At 45.3% G+C, this 18,210-nt stretch overlaps 1 protein-coding gene across 10 annotated transcripts in view; it reads left to right on the top strand.

Moving 5' to 3' along the window:
• ADGRB1 (adhesion G protein-coupled receptor B1) overlaps positions 1–18,210 on the top strand; it is a 282,552-nt gene that overhangs the window by 221,487 nt on the left and 42,855 nt on the right. For all 10 annotated transcript variants that reach the window (XM_049825103.1, XM_049825138.1, XM_049825130.1 and 7 more), the window contains 4 exons: positions 618–720; positions 4,719–4,869; positions 9,133–9,202; positions 16,971–17,037. In XM_049825103.1, the coding sequence (XP_049681060.1) occupies positions 618–720; positions 4,719–4,869; positions 9,133–9,202; positions 16,971–17,037 (391 nt within the window). The remainder of the gene's footprint in view (positions 1–617; positions 721–4,718; positions 4,870–9,132; positions 9,203–16,970; positions 17,038–18,210) is intronic.

Below are 18,210 nucleotides of genomic sequence, written 5' to 3' on the forward strand. Positions count from 1 at the left end.
TGCAGTTACGTATTTGACCTAGTTTTGAGAAGCGTTAAACCTCTCCGTCTGGGGGAAAAAAAAAAAAAAAGCCACAAATATTTCTCACTTCAGGACAGGTTGTTAGGTTAAACAAAGGGGAATGCTGAATCACAAACACTCTGTTGTGAAGGTGCATGCATTCGTAACCTGCTTTCATCGCCAGCATGCCTGTGGCTCTTCTTATTTGGGAATCTTTCCATGTGTTGCCTGTATGTTTTCTTTCAAGCTCCTTTTCAAGTCCCCTTTCAAGTAAGCAGAGCTGAAGAAGACTTGCAGCACTCTACTGGTTTAGGAGCGGCTCAGACTTGGGACCAGGCTGGTCCCTAGTTTGTTGACTCATGCTCATAACTCCAGCATTGATGGGGGAGGATGGAGAGATCTGTGGGCTGAGCACTACACCCAAGCTCTCCCTGCTCCCTTTTCCCCTTGTTCTTGTCTGTTTAACGCACAAGATCTGCAAGAAATGGGCAATCTCTTACCATGGCCTTCTGTAGAGCCTGGCCCAGTGCAACCTGCACCTGGTTGATGCTTTTCAGAGGTAACTTAATGCAAGTTGTAACAGGGTGGATCTCCCTTCCCCTCTTCTCTTGCTGCAGGTATATTCGCTCAGAGCGCTCTGTCATTCTTATCAACTTCTGCCTATCCATCATCTCCTCCAACGCTCTCATCCTGATCGGACAGACCCAGACCCGGAATAAGGTAGGAGATCAGTTGGGCTTTGTTTGTTTGTTTGCTTTTTCCCCTGATTTAGCACTGAAATGATCCATTCAGGCAGCGCTTCCTCATTTTTCCTCCATCTGTTAATTAGCGACATGTCAAAGACACAACTAAATGGCAGATTTCAATTTTCTCTCTCGCTCTCTCTTTGATAATTTGTCAGCATCCTCGGGGCTTTGATTAAAACCAATGTGATATTTTTGAATATCTGCCTAGAGTAGCTGGCACATGGCACAGTGAAGAAACATGGTTATTTGCAAGGCTTTAACCATTTTATTTTCCAAAAATTACAAAGAAAGACAGATTGAGAAAAGGCTTTAAAAAAAAAAACAACTATCATCTCAGCAACTTTTATACTCCGAGCTTAAAGCGCTTGGCAGATGTTAACAAACACAGCCACAAAAACCACCTTTTTGGGGGGTAGGAAGTGTTGCCAGACGCGCTGTGCACTCTGCAGAGCTGAGGGCTGTGAGGGACTCACTGCAGATCACAGCGTGACTCCAGCAGTAAAGGCAAGACGTAATGTGGATTTTCAAGCTACATGCACTGGTTGCACGTACATGCCTTCCCACGTTAGAGACCCAGCCGGAGAGGCGCGTGTTGCCTCTGTGACTTTTCTCTGGCTAAAGTACCTTCGGTTTCTCTGTTGGTGTCTGGTGTAACAAATCACTGCTCATCATTGGTATTTTCCTGTGGTATATTTTCCCATCTCCCCAAGTGCTCCAACCATCCTAACTCTGCTAAGCAGAAAAGTGAAGCAAGAAGTGTCCTCCACTACTCCTGCTGCCAAAGTCGCAGGCAGAAGTCAAAATTTAGTTTTTAATTAACAGTAACCGGTGACCAGCCAGTTTTTCAAGCCTCTACTTTGGCAGCCAGAGCATGCTGTCACTTTTGGAAGCATTTCTGCAGAGAAGCCCCAGGGTTTAATGAATCACAGAGACTCATTTCTATGGAGGGCCCTTTGGGTTAGGACTAGGTTATGTTTTAGGGAAGGCTTTACAGCTGCTGGAGTCAGATGTGTGTAAAGAAGTTTGGAGAGACGCAGCCAGCCAGCTCTGTTCCTATTAAACAAGTGGCCTTCAGAAATTAACTTCGCAAAGCAGAACTTTCTTTCACGGCCAACATGATTTTCGTGGGGAAAGAGGTGGAGAAAGGATGAGCTAAGTTCTCCTTTCCCCTGGGTGTGTTGTCTGCAGCCTCAAGTGTGTGCTAGGAGCTTCTTTTCTATAGAAAGAAGCACCGAGGGATGCTCAACATGGCAAACCATGGCTGGACCTCCTCTTTGGTTAGTCTTCTTCACCGCAGGATGGGAGGTGGATGTCTTCACCCTCTCCCACCCGCTTCAGAGCACAGTTGTGAGCCCAGATTCTCCCTCGTGCTTTTTCTCACATTACTCTGGGTGTTCACTGTCAGAGCTGTTAGCGGGGATTCGAAGCTCCCGGCTGCAATTGCATGAAGCAGATTAGCTCTTTGCACATACATATGCATGAAACGCCATAAATAGAAACATTATTCTTGGATTTCCGCTCAGCCATCTAGTAAACAGTCTCTGGCAGGGAACAGAGAAAGAAAACTCTACAAAGAAGAGACGAAGGAGTGTAAATTAGGAATTTATTCACATTCAGTTATTCATAATGGAACATTTTAAAATGTTGGTGAACGACTTATAATTGCAGTTACTCTGGGAGAACTTCTATAGTATTAGTTTCCCTGGAAATGCCAAATTCTCCCTTGATTTCCATCCGTGTAACCTCAAAGGCAAGATTCCACGCCTGGATTTGCTAAGCTTTTTGAAGATGAAAGGCCTGGGAAAAGGCTAAAAAATTACAGTCAGCAATAACGTGGTACAAAAGAAAGGAATGCTGCATGAACTGGACATATCTCAAAGGCATGGCTACGTGCTGCAAGGAAACAGATTTCTCCTCTTAAAGGAAAACAACGGCTAATGGCCTTGACAGACTGACAAGCTCTGCTAGATCTTTCTGCAGCAGCTTGGGACATCTTATCCCTGTGCTTAGGCCTTCTTGGAGATTTTTTTTTTTTCTTTACAAGGAAGGGAATACCTGCAGTGGAGGTAGCAGAAGCAAATATGTGCCTGCCCATCAGCTGGCCAAGTTCACAGCCTGTTTTCAATCGAGGCAATGGGTTTATATCGGCCCAGCTGAGATATGCGTATTTCTCTTGTCCTCCCCTCCTCTCTTCTCCTTCTCTTTCTATCAAAACTAGCTGGCTGAGAAAAAATACCCAGAAAATGCATCTCTCTAGTGTAAAACTGGAAAGCAAAGTTTTTCGCTCCCCTTTACAAACTGCTGGCAAACTGGGCAGAACCATGTTGGTGCAAAATAAAATGAAAACAATAAAATAAACAGTGTCATATCTGATGTTAGTAAAAAAAAAAAGGTTCTAAAATAACACTCTCTTAAAATACATTCGAGAAAGCATCCTCTGTTTGTAACTGTTACATGTAGGTCTGTAAGCTGATGAATAGCAACCACCTTTTTAAGATTCTTTTAAAATGTGAAAATTACTTGAAATTATCATATTAAGCTGTGTTATTTGTACTGAACTGTCATCCAGAATCCATTTATAAGCAGAATACCAAGGGTTTTGGTGTCAAATGCAAATATGGAACAAAAATACAGTTCCTGCCTCAAAGAACCCACAGTCTTACTTTTATTCACAACCTCTGATAACAGCGGTTTGTGCCAGTGTATGAATCGAGAGCAATCCGATAAAATCATGATAAAAGACACTCCGTGCATGAGAGCTCCGTTTTAAAAGATGCTGGTGGATGAAAAAGGAGGAAGGTTCACTGACCGTAAACCCAAAGTCTGTGTTTCCTGATATAACTCAAAGCAGAGAAATTCTTCATCATAAACCCCCCCCCCTCCCCCTGCCCTGAATGCCTTAAGCCATTTTTTTCATCCAGAGTCACTTTTAAAGTCTATTTGCTCTCCCTTCTCCTTGGGAGCCACTGAAGTTTCTTTCCATCATTTTCGTCTTGAGTACATTGATTCACAGTTTCCAACTCGCAGATGGTGGAAATTAAGCACAGCTCTGGCAGAGTTAAACAGAGCGGCACCAATTTGCACCAGTAAAAGATTTGGCCTTGCTGAGTTAAAAACAAAGACGAGCTTGTCAGCTTTCCAGTCCATCTCCCTGGCACTACGGGATTGTTCTTCATAATGCATTTGCTAGTACTTTCCCCAGTTTAATTTTAAATGGCTTAAGCTCCCTGCATTTCCCTTGAGAGCTTTCCCCACCAAGTAGTAGAGCTCACCATTATGAAATTCCTTCTAATGCAGTTTCTTTTTTTTTTTTCCCTTTTTTTTTTTTTTTTTCCCCCTCTGTCTGCTAGTAGTTATATGCTCTTGAACAACTACGCACCACTCATGTTTGCAGTCCTTACCAGCCCCTGGCAGCTGTGGTTTTACCCAGCTCTCACGGCTTAACTCTTTCACTGAGCGATCCTTCCCTGGCAGGGACACCGTCTAAATTGCCTTCCTCTGATTTCATTTCTATGGCTCGGCTGCCAACGACATGGTGCTTTGCAAACCTTTTGAGCTGAGATTAGTGCACGGCTTAACTAACCGCTCCGTCCTCCCTGAAAGGATCGTGGCAATGGTTTTGATCATTTGGAAAATAAATATATCTTGCTGAAGCCAAGAAAGCAGCAGCATGGGACGCAGGTTCAGACTTCAGCAAAAGTGTTAATCGTAAGCTTATCTTAGAGCTCGTGTTTAAGAGCAGCTGATTTCCATGCAGTACTTAAATTTGAAGCAAATGCTTCGGTCCTTCGCTAGGTTGAAGCTCGTGAAGGAGTCTGCCTCCTCCTAAAATGTCTTTTCGTGTCCTGATCTCCATGACCTTGCCTTCCAGAAGCTGGTTCGGAAGCATCTCCCTCCGCCTTCTGCTCTCCTACGCGCTGCTCTCTCCGCCTGCTGCTCCTCTCACGTCTCCTCCTTTCCTCCTCTCTCCAGGTGATATGCACGCTGGTGGCGGCTTTCTTGCACTTCTTCTTCCTCTCCTCTTTCTGCTGGGTGCTGACCGAGGCTTGGCAGTCCTACATGGCCGTGACGGGTCGGTTACGGAACCGCATCATCCGCAAGCGCTTCTTGTGTCTTGGATGGGGTGAGGATCCTGGGTCTGCGAAACAGCTTTACCCCCCGGGGTGCGGAGGGGGAAACGTCGTCCCTTCCTTGGGTTGAGGAGCAGAGAGGGTCCGGGCTACAAGAGGGACTGATGTTCTACCGAAAGCTTGGCAGAGGGTGCTTGCAACCCTTTTGGGGGCGTCAAGAAGGGCCGAGAAGGTTAAAAATAGCGTGAGCAAGAGCCGCAAGTCCTGCCTGCTGCCCAGCGTGCCCAAGGGTCCCACAAAATAGATGAGTCGAGTTTTCAAAGGGTGTGCTGGGGTTGGTTTCTTCTGGGTTTGGGTCTCTTTCTTGCTTTCCCCATTTCTCTCTCTCACTGTCTCTTTCCATGTGCGACCCGGAGTGAAGCAAGCTCTGAAATCCTGTCTCCATGGCAGCAGGGCCTTTCGTAGACAAATAAACTATAAGACTGGTGCAGATGCTTGTAACTAATTTTTCTCCCTTTGCCTCTTCCATATGTTTAATTTATTAGCCTTAAATGATGCATTCTGTAGTAGAAAACAAACACAAACCCATAACCTGGGCTTTCAAAGCAATAACAAGCGTGCGTTTGAAAGGAGCGACTGAACAAAAAGTTGCTCAAAAGCAAGCAGGCAAAAAAGAGAAAGGAAGAGAGAAAGCGTTGTGTGTCTGAGCTGTATTAGTGTCTCGTTTTACTACTGAAGTCTAGCATTTCACCCCAGGCAAGATATTTCTGATGCTTACGAAGCACCCTGATGTGATTTATTCTGGCACATCGAGAGCCGTCCTCGTTCCAGCACTTGCATCCCTTTAAGTTTTGACTCCTAGATTTTGCTTACGATAGAAAATAAATTGCGTTATTGAAATATAGCGTTTGTGTGTAGGAGGAGTATAGCCACGAATGTGCAAATCACAGGCTGCATGCGCTTGCGTGTGTTCATGCATATGTTTATACACAAACACTCTGTGTTTCAAGGAGCATCAGGGATATCGAATGCAACAGACGAATAGATTTTCTAGGTAATAAAAACAGATTTTTCTGATTTATAAAGGCTGGGACAGATGGGCATGTTAGCCAAGGGAATTTTGGACAGGAGACATTCACATTTGTAGTCTGTACAGATGAAAAAAACCAACCACCCTACATGTGTAGAAGCATAATTTGCACTGCTAGTAAAATGTAGTCATCTCTGAGCTAGGATGTACTGCCTGATAAATGTGGCATAATAACCATTTGGAATAGGTTAGGACAAGAACGAAGAACACTCTTGCCTATTAAGGCAGCAAGAGAATTTCCGATATTTAGCATCCTGCTAGACTTCAGCTGTAGAGCTGGGATTAATAGCACTTCCAAGAGGAAAGAGGCCGAAAATATGTTTTAAAGAGCGTAATCTGAAATAATTAGCCCAATTCTCTTTGTCATGGGCTGATTCTCCCCCTTTTCCCCCTTTGCGTATTAGCATTTCTCTAAGCACTTGTTCTAGACGTCTTTGCCAAGTTCTCAGCTGCTGTCAGCTGTAGCTCGTTGAAGCTACAGTGGGTTTCATCAGCAGTGAGGTTTATTCCCTGGTTTTTTGTTCTCCTCTTGGGTATGCGACTTTGCCTTTCCAGAAAAGCATTTTTAGCAGTTAGAATTTTTTATTATTATTATTATTATTATTATTATTATTATTTAGAACGGGCAGACAAACTGTTCCCTAGAAACAATTCAGTCATCATATTTAGCCCCAGTAAAGAAGAAATAATTTTGTCAGTCTTTTATGACCATGTCACAGTTTCTACAACTGGATTTTTAATTCTGCCATAAGTCAGGCTCTGAGTGGGTCTTCAGTTGTTCAGAACAGTTATGGCTGTCGGTAGTTATTAGCAAAAAACCCTTTTCTAGTGGGACATGATGAACACATGACCTAATGCTCCTCTGACCTGGCAGTCCAAAACTCTTCAAAACAGGTTTCTAATGCATTTATTTGGAATTGTGACTACAGAATTCACTTTCTGCAGAAAGCCCCCAAATACTTGCCAGTGTCTATGTAGCATGAGTGCCCACCTAGGAGGCTGATACAAACCAAACACGCTATATGGAACAGACTAGTTGGGAATAACTTTCTTTCAAATAATCAAAAAATAGATTAAAAGTGGGGGTTTTTTTCCCCAATCTAATCACATCTAACTGTGATTAGACCATTAACAGCTCTCCCAAGGCGGAGGAGTACAGCACCCCTCATTATGATGCTCTTTGGCTTAGCTACCATGACATAGCTACCACCTTGAGTAAACGCTGCTTGTACAGATCCATTTTCAGCAAAAGCTGGGGCTCCTACCCAAGCTTAGTACATGCCAGTCCCTGTAAGCTGATGAGTTCACAGCCTGAGTCTGTATTTCTGCATAATTATCACATCTAAGAGGATCACTTTGCGAAGAACAAGTTGCTATTTTTGGTGGAGTCTTAGCCAACTTTCCTCTTTCACAGGGCTTCTTGCATCAAGTTATACTCCTGAAAAAGTCCTTTCGCATGTGGTTTCTTGGTGTGATTGCCATGGGATGCCATATTGACGGCATCGTAGTGAATACAGCAGATACCCAGATCAGGTGTGAAGGAGGCTCAGCAAGAGGAGCAATAGTCAATTCAGGGAAAAAAAAAAAAAGAAAAGAAGACAAAAAGAGGCATCTTTTAAACCTAATTCCTGTTGGGTTTGGACTGATAAATGTGAGCTGGTCTTGGAAATCTCATATGGGAAGAGAAACACTTCCCTTTATGATAACTCTCAAATGCAGCATATTCCAGCCAACTTGGCCTTACACTTCCCAGCTGGCTGCGGATCCTCGCTATTAATCAATCTTGCGATGATTTGTGTTGCTGAGCGACCACCTTGCCAGCAGGGTTATTGTTTGGACGCTGTGTCTGCACATCCCTTCGATCTACAATGTCTTCTGCAGCCACCTGCTGTGACCTCTACGGCACACAAATTAAAGTCTTGTCAAGAAGCAGTAATCCTAGCTGGCTACTGATCCTGCTAATTCTTAATGGGATTTGCCAATCTTTAGCGTTGAGACAGCTTAATTGATCATGTCACAAGGAGGAGGGCTATAAAAAGCCACATGGAGACCTCTGTAGCTGACGAACCAGATGTTACTAGCCGATATCCAGGCATTTCTTTAGTGGCAGGGGAGAGCTGGGCTGGGGCTAGTGAACCAAAAAAGTACCCAATCTCTTCCATAGATCCTTGAGCAGTTTATTGTGGCAGGGATAAGAAGGATTAGAAGATTATTAGTCAGATACAGTGTCTTTTGCTAGTTCTGGTTGTGCCTAGATGTTCAAGGACCCAACAGTTGCAGAACTTTTTGTGAGTTTTAGGCCAATAACCAGCATGTTGCACAATAACCAGCAGGTTTTCTTTGTACTCCTTACTCCAATTTTATGGGAGTTTCTGGCAGTAAGATCAAGGCCATAGCTTCACCCCCTTACGCACCTGAAATGACATCCCATGCTGGTACTGTTAGCTCACCACAGTCTGAAGATAAATTGTACTTTGTACATTGTGACATCCCAGCAACAGAGTAAATTGCTCATCCTTTACAACACTCGTAATGAAGTGTGTCTTCTTGAGGACAGCTGGTTTCTCTTAGTTTATTCCCCTTTTAGGCACAAAAAGGGAGCAGATCTCTGGCAAAAGAAGTATCCTGGTTTTGCAGAAAGACCTGATGTTCTGATGCTCTTTTCCATTGCTGTTCAGAGGGACCTGCTCTATTATAGATCATGGCCGAGCACTGAGGGAACCTGTTTGGAATCGGTGGAACTCAGTTTCCATTTCCTTTTCTGTCTCATTTGGGGTGAGGTTTGAACCTGGGTTGTTCATCATACATTATGTTAAGAGCAAACATAGCCCTTCATCTCCTCCTTGCTAGCTTCTTTGAGTTGGGTTGTGGCTGAATATTCCATCTTCAGGAGACACTTTTATATATTCCTGGCCAGCCTGTGCACCCAAGAATAAAATAAATATATTTTATGCATCTGCATGTACTGTCAGTCCCCACACAACTGCTGAGACCACAGCAGGATATGAGCTGATTACAGCTGATGGCATTTACTTCATTAGCAGAGGTAACAAGGGTTCATGCTTTTGGGTCTGAAGGTCCTGAATTCAGTCTCTGCCAAAGACCCAGGCTGGGACAGATGGTGCTAGAATAACACTGGGAAGAATGGGGTATATTATGCGGTTGAGTAGGAGAAGAGCTGCACATATGCTTAAATGACCAATTTTCTCTTGTTTCATTTCCACAGGGCTCCCCGCCTTGGTGGTTGCCATTTCCGTGGGATTTACTAAAGCCAAGGGGTACGGCACCGTGAACTAGTAAGTAAAGGAGCTCTCCTTCCTTTTTCTTCCTGTCTCACCCTCCATCCTTTTTGTCAAAATCCAGTCACTGACCCACAGGAGCCAGGGTAGGAGCTAAATTCTGGTGTGCTGCCCATGGCAGAGGGAAGCAGGGATGATGGGAGAGAAAGGACCCATCCTGCCTCCCTGCCTCCTTACGCCATCAGCTGGCTGAGGTGCATTGTGTATTCTTTTAAAAACAAGTTCATAGGGACTAGTTAGATTTAACTGTTGCATATACGACCTCACTTTGATCCAAGCACCTCTACTTAGAGGGTTTTTTAATTTAATTTTTAGGGGGCAATGTGGAATATTTAAAGTTTAGGATTTTTAAAAATAGATTTTGTGTTTATCTATTTAATGGTTTGCTTGATTGGTCCCAGGTTTTCAAAAGAGCTGGGCTCAGTTTTAGGCACCAGAAAGAGCATGAGTTTTCAAACCAAGGTTTTGAAAGCAATATCTGAATTTGCCTGTTTTCTGAACTCCACAGGATTTGCCTTTAGGAAGCTTTTATTTCCATGTAATGGGGGAAGGAAGGCAGGGTAGAAATAGCGGAATAAGACTGTGCAGAGGTAAAAAATACGTTAAGGCAAGGCTGGATTCACTCAGAGCTGAGCATTAGTACAACTTAAAAAAAAAAAAAAAAAAAAGAAAAAGTAAATGTTATTTTTTCACTGTGTTGTGAAAAAGATAGCTTAGAAATTTCATGCATAGTGGCAGTCAAAGGACACCATTTTATGGAGCAATGAATAAGACCCTTCCTTACTGCAGCCCATCATTACCCAGAGCCTTCCTGGCCAGTGGTTTGTGTCCCACGTGGTGTCTCCCATGTTTAAGACAAAAGCTGGAGATGTGGCCAGCAACAGAGGGTTCAGTTAAGTCCACTGAGAAAATGTCATTTGGAATCCCTGCTCTTCCTCAATTCCCACCATATTTGGCACATCCACGACCAAATGGTTCAAAGTTTGCATTTTGATTGCAGGAGAGTATTAAACCAGCACAGCAGCATTCTCCGTTTGCTTTGCAGTCTGAATTACTGCAGTCTAAATTACTGTACAATACGGAGGGCTCAGGAAGGTGGCTTTGTCAAATGCAAATCCATAGATACAATTCCTGAAGCCTGTGCTGGCATCAGGATGATTTGGCTGTACCTGTCCCGACTTGCCTGCCCCAGCTTAGGTGATTTGGCTTCAGTGTGTCCTGGTGGAGAGGGATCCAGTGCTGGTTGTATGCCTCAGAAGAGGACAACACACAGCTTGGTTTTCAGAAGTGCCGCTGAGATCCCAAATCTCCTTTAGCTTTTCTGCGGGGCTGCTGTTTCTGGCACTTTACTCCACGAGAACAATTCATAATGAACAAACATCAGGACAATTGGAGGGACGTCCTAAATATTTATGCTTCCTTTCCTGTTTATAGACTGGTGGGAATTGGTGCAAAAAGCTCGGTAGCTCCTTCCCCATTAATGCTTAAGGGCCACTACAGAGTTTTGTGGTCAACGTTGACCACACAAAAGAGCCTGGGCGGGGAAAGGAGGAACGTGCAGGGAAGCACACACACCCTATTTCACTGCCCTGGACCACTGCTTGCCAACATCTCCCCGCCCCAGAGCAAAGCCTTCCCAGGCTGCAGCCAAAAGGGTGTCAACGCTTCACAAAACCTGCCGGACTCCTGCTTTGCTCTCAGATTGGCACACCGGCGAGGTAGCCAAAAGGGCTGCGCTGACTTTCCATCGTTCCCAGGGGACGCTTAACCACACCAGCTCTCCTCCTTTCGCTGCTAATCCTCTGACTCCTTTCAGCCCTAAAGACTCTTGTCGCTCCTTGCATCCAAGGGCTGGATGCTGCCTGCCTCCCTGCCTGGCTGGCTGCCTCGGGGATGGCAGGGGAATCCTGTGCTCCCAGCAGGAGCCACAGCCCGAGTGACACCGTTTCTTAACTCTGCTGTCAGGGTGCTTGTCACCAAAAGAGCAGGGAGCATTACGCACCCTGCCAAATCCACTTGGGTCCTCCTTTCATCTCCTTTCCACTCCGCAGCCCCAGTACGTGGTAAAGCTGGTGAGTCCCAGCAAAGTTGTGAGAGGACCAACAGTTCCTCTCAACCACAGAGACCCCATCAGACATTCCTAACACTGCCGTCTTGTTGTAATCCCTGCTGTTGCCTTTAGCGAGAGCCAGAGCTGACCAGAACTAACTTGCAATCACGCACTCAAGCCAGCATCTCTGCCCCAAGCAGCGTGGATGTCCCCACGGGCGCTGGTTAAGTCGTCCTTGCCCTGCTTTCATGCAGCAAGGGGCAAGTGGGCGTACGCCGCTGTGCCAGGTGGATGGCGAAGTGGGTTCATGAGCCGTGATGCTGAGCGTAAAATGGTGCTGAGCATCGCTGTAAAACGTGAAACAAATATTCCTGTGGACCAAGCTAGGCAGGATGCCCTGACACACTGCAGGGCATTCACGCTAATCCCTGTTTTCCTGCTCAAAAGGCAGAAAAGCTCTCCTACATTTTATGTGTGGGCAGGCCCTTGGGTTTACTTCTCTTCTAGAGCAAAGCCAACATTCCAGAGCAGTAATTTCAGAGCTGAACTCCGAAAACTTAAGGTTGTTCAGACCTAGATTTAGCACTGTCTAATACTAAAGGCATGTAAACAGAATACAGACTTGTCCCAGGATGTTTGTTAGTTTCTGGCCATTGTAGAAATGTGTGAGGCAGTTGAAAATCTTGAAGCTACAGCTCGGGAGCTATTTTAGCTTTGTTTTTAGTTAGTATACAGCATGCACAGGGCATTTCAAATGGGCAGTGGCAGACCTCCAAGGCACAATGTTTCCATCTTGCGGAAGGACGGAAAGACATTAGCCACAACACGTCCCTCCCTGTGAAGCAGGGGACAAGAGTTGACATGATGAACCGTAAGGGACTTCACAGGGTCTTTCAAAGCTTCTTCCAACCCTGCAATTTCTGGATCCTAAAAGCAGTGCATTAGCACTCGTTGATTTTCTTGTGGAGGTGGGCATTAAGACAAAGCAGGGTTCTGGTATTTAGCTGAGCGCAGGATTTGACAGTCAACATCAGGTTTTTTTCTCATCCCACTTACAGTGGTAAAAAAATGCTGACATCCATCTAGGGGACATGGTCATGAGAGCATTTTGGGGACAGCTGCAACCGTTGAAGGCATTGCAGCACTAACTTTGGTGTTACAGACTTGCAGGGCAAAGCTGGTGGAAGGGACAGTGTGTGAAATGCATAACGTGTCTCTGTGCCATGATGACTGAAACTGTTTATCTGCAAGGTATGTCAAGGTGGCCAACTGCAGCGGAGCAAGTTAAGGGAGGAACCTTCAACAGGGTACTCTACCTGGGCCCTAAGCAAGATTTCCCCCAGCTTTGTCCTGTCTTATTTTTTTTGTACGTGGGATGAAGCTATTCCGGAACGATAAAAACACAGCTGAGCAGCAGTAGGGAGGCCTGTCTTCATCAAGATGTGGTAGCAGCTGAAGGGCTGGCCATGTCTCCAGGCTGTAATGTAGAGAGAGCAGAGACAGTGCTAAGTGTGGGAAGGTTGTAGATAATATTTCATATTTACCCTTTAGCTCGCCAGACTGGGCCACCGAGTGGTAAGATGAGAAGGGAGAGCAGGTTCAAATTAAAAATTGAACACATACTGCATGGAACTGTGTCTCTGTTGTTTTTTAAGTGGTGATTCCCCAGAAGCCATTCGCTCAGAGGCCTTTATTGCTCAGGACACTTCTTCTGGAGTGCTATGAACTCTCCATCTCCAATGAGGGGAGGAGGATTTTTCCTTTTTCTTATCTGAACAGCATTTGGTAGGAGATTTTGCAGTTGTTTGGATTGCTGCTGGAGTAGGGTACAGGCTGTACTTCCAGTCTCAAAGAAAGTCTTGGAGATAATGGAGGTCTAGAATACCCACCACTGCTCACCTCCTTGTATTAGGCTGAATGCCTGAATAATAACTCTCCTTTTACCCAGTATTTTCCCCCTTTCACAAAAAAACAGGTCTTGATCTATGGTACCACAGGCACAAGCAAAACCACTTGTCATTTCGACATGGTTTTCAGTTTTAACTCATGTTGCAGTTTGCAAATGCAAAGCTGAGAAGAAAATGCCATGACAGTGTGTTGATTCAGTAAGAAATGTAGAGAGAACATTGAGCCTTGGGTGAGCCATAACTCCTTGAGAAAGAGATTTGTGTTCATTTACTCATTTTCGACACAAATACAAAAAACCTGCAACATATACTACAAGTCCACATCTCATTTAGCTGACAAAGATTTTGCACCTAAAAGGCTGCATTATGCCAAGGGATCCTGAGAGATTTCTGCAACCTCCTAGGATCCCATTAGTTACCACCTGGTTTTTCTCTTACTGTAAGGAATTGCATGAGCTAGACTTAGAACAGGCAAAACCTAGGAGGAAGAACCCATGGATATAATGTATTCAAGAGAAAACTGAGGAAGATGGGAACCAAGACCCCTCTTGAATGATCTGGATGTCTAAATCTTGGCAAACTGCCTCCTAAAGCTTGAACTGAGTAATTGAGGTTGTGCTGCTGGTAGCTGGGAACTCACATCCTTCCCCACAAGACAGCCCACAAAAAGTTTAATGAGTAATGAGAGCAGTTCCAGGACACAGAAAATTTCCAGGGGTCCTTGTGTGTCATTGCATCAGGGTTTCTGTCACCTGCAGGTATCTCAGCAGCTTCAATATTAATCTCTGTATAAACACTGGTGGGACAGCCCTGATTCCCAGCGGGAGTCTCAGTTATACGAACATGTTGGCTGTTGCATTGAGGCTGCTTAATTTTGCACATGATCGAGGTGAGACCTGTTGCTGGCAGAGCTGTACGGTGTAGTTGAGAGGTTCTCAGTGGAAGTCAGCTCTTCGCAGGACCAAGACAAAAGCCATCCATCTCATGTCTTTGCTGTGGCAGATTGACGGAAGGATCAGATGTTTTGCAAAGAGGTCTTTTGCATTGAACACAAAAGCTGCTGTCGGTCGGGGAAGCACTAGTTAGAAATAGTAGTCTGGAGCTGCTGAGCATTGTTAACCCATTCACTTACTCCTTTCCAGTGGTAATTTTATTTAAGAGATCTGCGAAGAGATCCCTTGGCAAGTACTGGGGAACTTCTTAGTGAAATGCAAATATTTCTGTGCCTTGTAGGCACAAGGCTAAAAGCATCTCCACGAGACTAATATATTGCTGGAGTTTGCTGTCGGTTCCCCTTCTTGGATATCACTTCACCCTTTCCCTTCCATTGCTGTCAACCACCACCTCCGACAGCCTTGGAAATGCTTCGATTAAACGCTGAGGCAGGGAGGTCAGGCAGTCAGAAGGGATGAGGACCAGTGCTCGGTGATGTGTGAACTCACCTTCAGAAAGCCTGATGCTCAGAAGGGAAGAGGGGCTGCCAAGGGACCTGCCATGAACGAGAGTCCTCCTTGCACCAAGTCCTCATCGCTAATTGGAGCGCAGGACTGTCAGCTCCTTTCTTCGCCTGAGCTGTCGGTTGGAAGAGACCCTGAGAAAAATGGTCTCAAAATTAGGACGGAGAGTTGGAGAAAAAGGTCTGGGGAAAGATTGGGATTTGGGGACCTTCCTGGTTCCCCCTGCCCTCTCCTTGGATTTAGGGAGACCTCCAGTTATTGCAGCCCTCCAAAGCTTCATTCTTATTCCCTCCCTCCCTCCCCAGCTGATTATTTATTTTATTCTTACAACTGCTCAGACAGTTTGTGACAGAGCGACTTGCTATCAGGAAGAAATCAGAATTGATTAAATTAGCACATTACAGGTTTAATTTAGAAATAAACAAGATGCAGGCCTCAGAGAACACCAGAATGTCCTGCTTTCAATTTTCAACTTGAAATACTTTTTTTTTTTTTCCCCAAATGTTCTGTGTTTGGGGGCAAAAAATTAACACCTCTGCAAGTCAGAATTGATACAAAAACATATGAGGCTGATCAACAAAATTGAAAAGTTTCCAGGAAGGCTTTGTTTCCTGGAAGACTTTGAAAGGCAGCATCGGTTTGCTTCTGATGCAGAATGAAACCATATTGCTGAGAGTACAGGCACATAACTGAATTACTGCAGGGTTAGCTGGGTTAAGAGCTTTGAGAAAGTCATCGCTCCATTGTGGTTGTTTGCTCTTATCCCGTGGTAAAGGCACGGTAGTTTACTGCTGAAACAGGATTACTTCATCGCACATTTTCTCCAGGGTACTGCGGTGTCAAAGCATGCAAACTTTCCGTGGGGTTGCTGACACAGTGTAAATTTGCATCCTCTCTTGCCCTGAAGTACCTAGTTTATGTGTCCATGCTCTATGTTGCTGGATTCCCCACAAAATGGAAATTTCAGCTCCAGTGCTGCTGTAACTCTTCACGACTGTCACAGAGTCACAGAGCGGTTGAGGTGGGAAGGGATCTCTGGAGAACGTCTGGTCCAAGCAACCCACTTCTCAAGCAGGGTCACCTAGACTTGGCTGCCCAGGACCATGCCCAGACCGCTTTTGAATGTCTCCAAGGATGGAGACTCCGCAACCCCCCTTCTCATCCTTTGCCAGTGCTCGGTCACTCTCACAGTGAAAAATTGTTTCCTTCCTGACTTTACAGTCAAACCTGAAAATCCCTGGTGGCTATCCAGACAGCCGGTGATGCTTAGCTCTAAGGATGGGAGCGGGGTGAGATTTCCCCTGCCTCTCTTTGCTTTTTTTTTTTTTTTTAACACCAAGTTTGTCAGTATGGGGATGTCAGCATACAGTGAGATCTGCATGTGAATGTATGGTGCAGTAGGAGCTCTGTGGGGACACCTGGAGCACATTCATGCTGTTTACATGATAGATGGGATTTATCTCCCCAGTGATGTCTCCATCTGGGTTAGGTGCACTGCTTGCTTGGATGGTGAAAATCTGGTCAAGGCAGTCGATGGAGTTCAGGATGTGATTCATCTGATTGAGTGTAGATGCCTCATCCTGGACTCTTTTGATGGGATGTCTGCTGACTAGAAATGTCATCAAGAGTGACTGGCTCTGTGGTAGTCACCAATAGGGCAGACATCAGCACTTAGGCAGAAGAACCCCCTCAGTTCGTGTAGGCACCAGGCAGCTTAGGAGCCTAAATTCCACATGTGGTCAGTGGAGAAAGGAGAAGTCCTTGTCAGGTTACGTGGCGTGAGGGAGAAAGAACAAGCTGGTTTCCACACACCTCACCTTCAGCTCATTCCTTAAGAGCATCCACTTAAGGAGTGTTGTGAATTCCCACCTCGCTGCTGTGTTGTAAAACTTCCCCATGGCAGCAAACTCAAAGGGAGGATCCAGGAGAAGAAATGTACTTCAGTCCTGGACCTGAGCCCCCAGCAGGCATAGTGTTGAGCAAATGAGTGAGGGACAACTTCTACTGTTTCTACTCTTTCACCTGAGTAGGACAAGAGCATCATCTTGCCAGCAAACTGATGCAACTGCTTCCAGGACCTGGTCTGAAAGAGAGCGCTATCGTTAATTTTGCATGCATTCCTCTGTCGACAATCAAATGCCATTCTGCAGGCAGACCCCCAAGCAAATGAGCCTTTGTGCAAGTTCACGAGAAATGGGAAGCAAAACTTGCTCGCTGTAAAGTCTGAGACTTTTTTGCCATGGGGTATCACCTCCCAGGATGAACTCTGCAGGCAAAGAGAAGGAAGAAAACATGCGCCTGTCAGTGATGCTAGCCATGGGGTAACTTTCTTTTCTCTCTTCATTTTCCAGCTGCTGGCTGTCGTTAGAGGGAGGTCTTCTCTATGCCTTCGTGGGACCGGCGGCTGCTGTCGTTTTGGTATTTAAGCTTGGCAGAAAGCTTTTTTTTTCCTCCTTATCTTATAGCACTTTCCTTGTTCTTTCAACCCAAGAATGTCCCTCTTTATTTCCACTCATGTTTTATATAGCTTTCTCCTTCAGGAATAAAGAGCAAAGTCTTAGAAGCCAGCAATCTGGGATGGGTTTGATTCTGAAATATAATATGCCTCAGCTCTCAGCCTTCCACCTCTGTCCGCTCTGGAGTCCCCTAGACATCTGATTCATGCTTTACCTTGGTTTTGCCCTATCTGGATGGAAGCGCAGGATGATGGTGGAAAACTCTGACATTAACTCCTTCAGAAACTGCTGTTACTGGTTGTTTCAAATCAGGCTGTGCCTCCACAGACAGCGTTTATTCCTGGTCTGTCCCAGATACCCAGTGCATGTGGGCAGCTGCTTTGTTTGCAGGTGAAATGGAGGTCTTCAAATCAGTGTGGAGGGGGTCCTCTGTGACCCTAAAAATATCAACTATACTTCTAGTTCAAAGAGATAGCATGGTTAAAGTGAACATTCCTAAACTCCTACCAGCTCATGCATGGTGGTAGCCTGTTCTACTGTCCCCTCACCCTTGACTCCAACACAGCACCAAAGCCAGTCTTGGCCAGTTATTACTGGAGTTGAAGGTGACACTCAAGAGATGACGTACTTTCACGAAGCTTCCCTGCTGTTGAAGCCTCACTGGTCTTGAGAAATCTGGACTGTCAGGGTTCAAAGAATTTGAGAACTGCTAGTCCTCTAGGAAATCCCTTCTGCAGCAATTTCAGATGGGTTTAACGACACATTTGAGCCCCCATATGTAAGTCACAGTTTGCAGTTTCTCTCCAGCCCAGCATTTCATCCAGTGGAGGAGCTGTATGTCCTCTAAGGCTCAAGTGCCCTGGAGGCTCCCACAGGAATTAGATTGTTGACACTCGCAATTTCTTGCCATTTCTTTTTCGGATCAGGCTTTTTTTGTGTGTGTGCAGTGCCTGGGGGGTTAACTGCCCCGCAGCAAGAGCAGGCTTACGGGAGAATAACTACACAAAAGCTCTTGCTGCCTTTATTCTCGCTGCTGTCATTGCACATCAAACCACCTTGGTGCCATCGTTTCATCACATTGACAGAGACAAGCCAGCAGTTGCCCCTCCTCTATAATAAAGCTAAGCTTGGATCA

The sequence above is a fragment of the Accipiter gentilis genome, chromosome 2 (assembly GCF_929443795.1).
Source record: "Accipiter gentilis chromosome 2, bAccGen1.1, whole genome shotgun sequence".
Taxonomy (NCBI): domain Eukaryota; kingdom Metazoa; phylum Chordata; class Aves; order Accipitriformes; family Accipitridae; genus Astur; species Astur gentilis.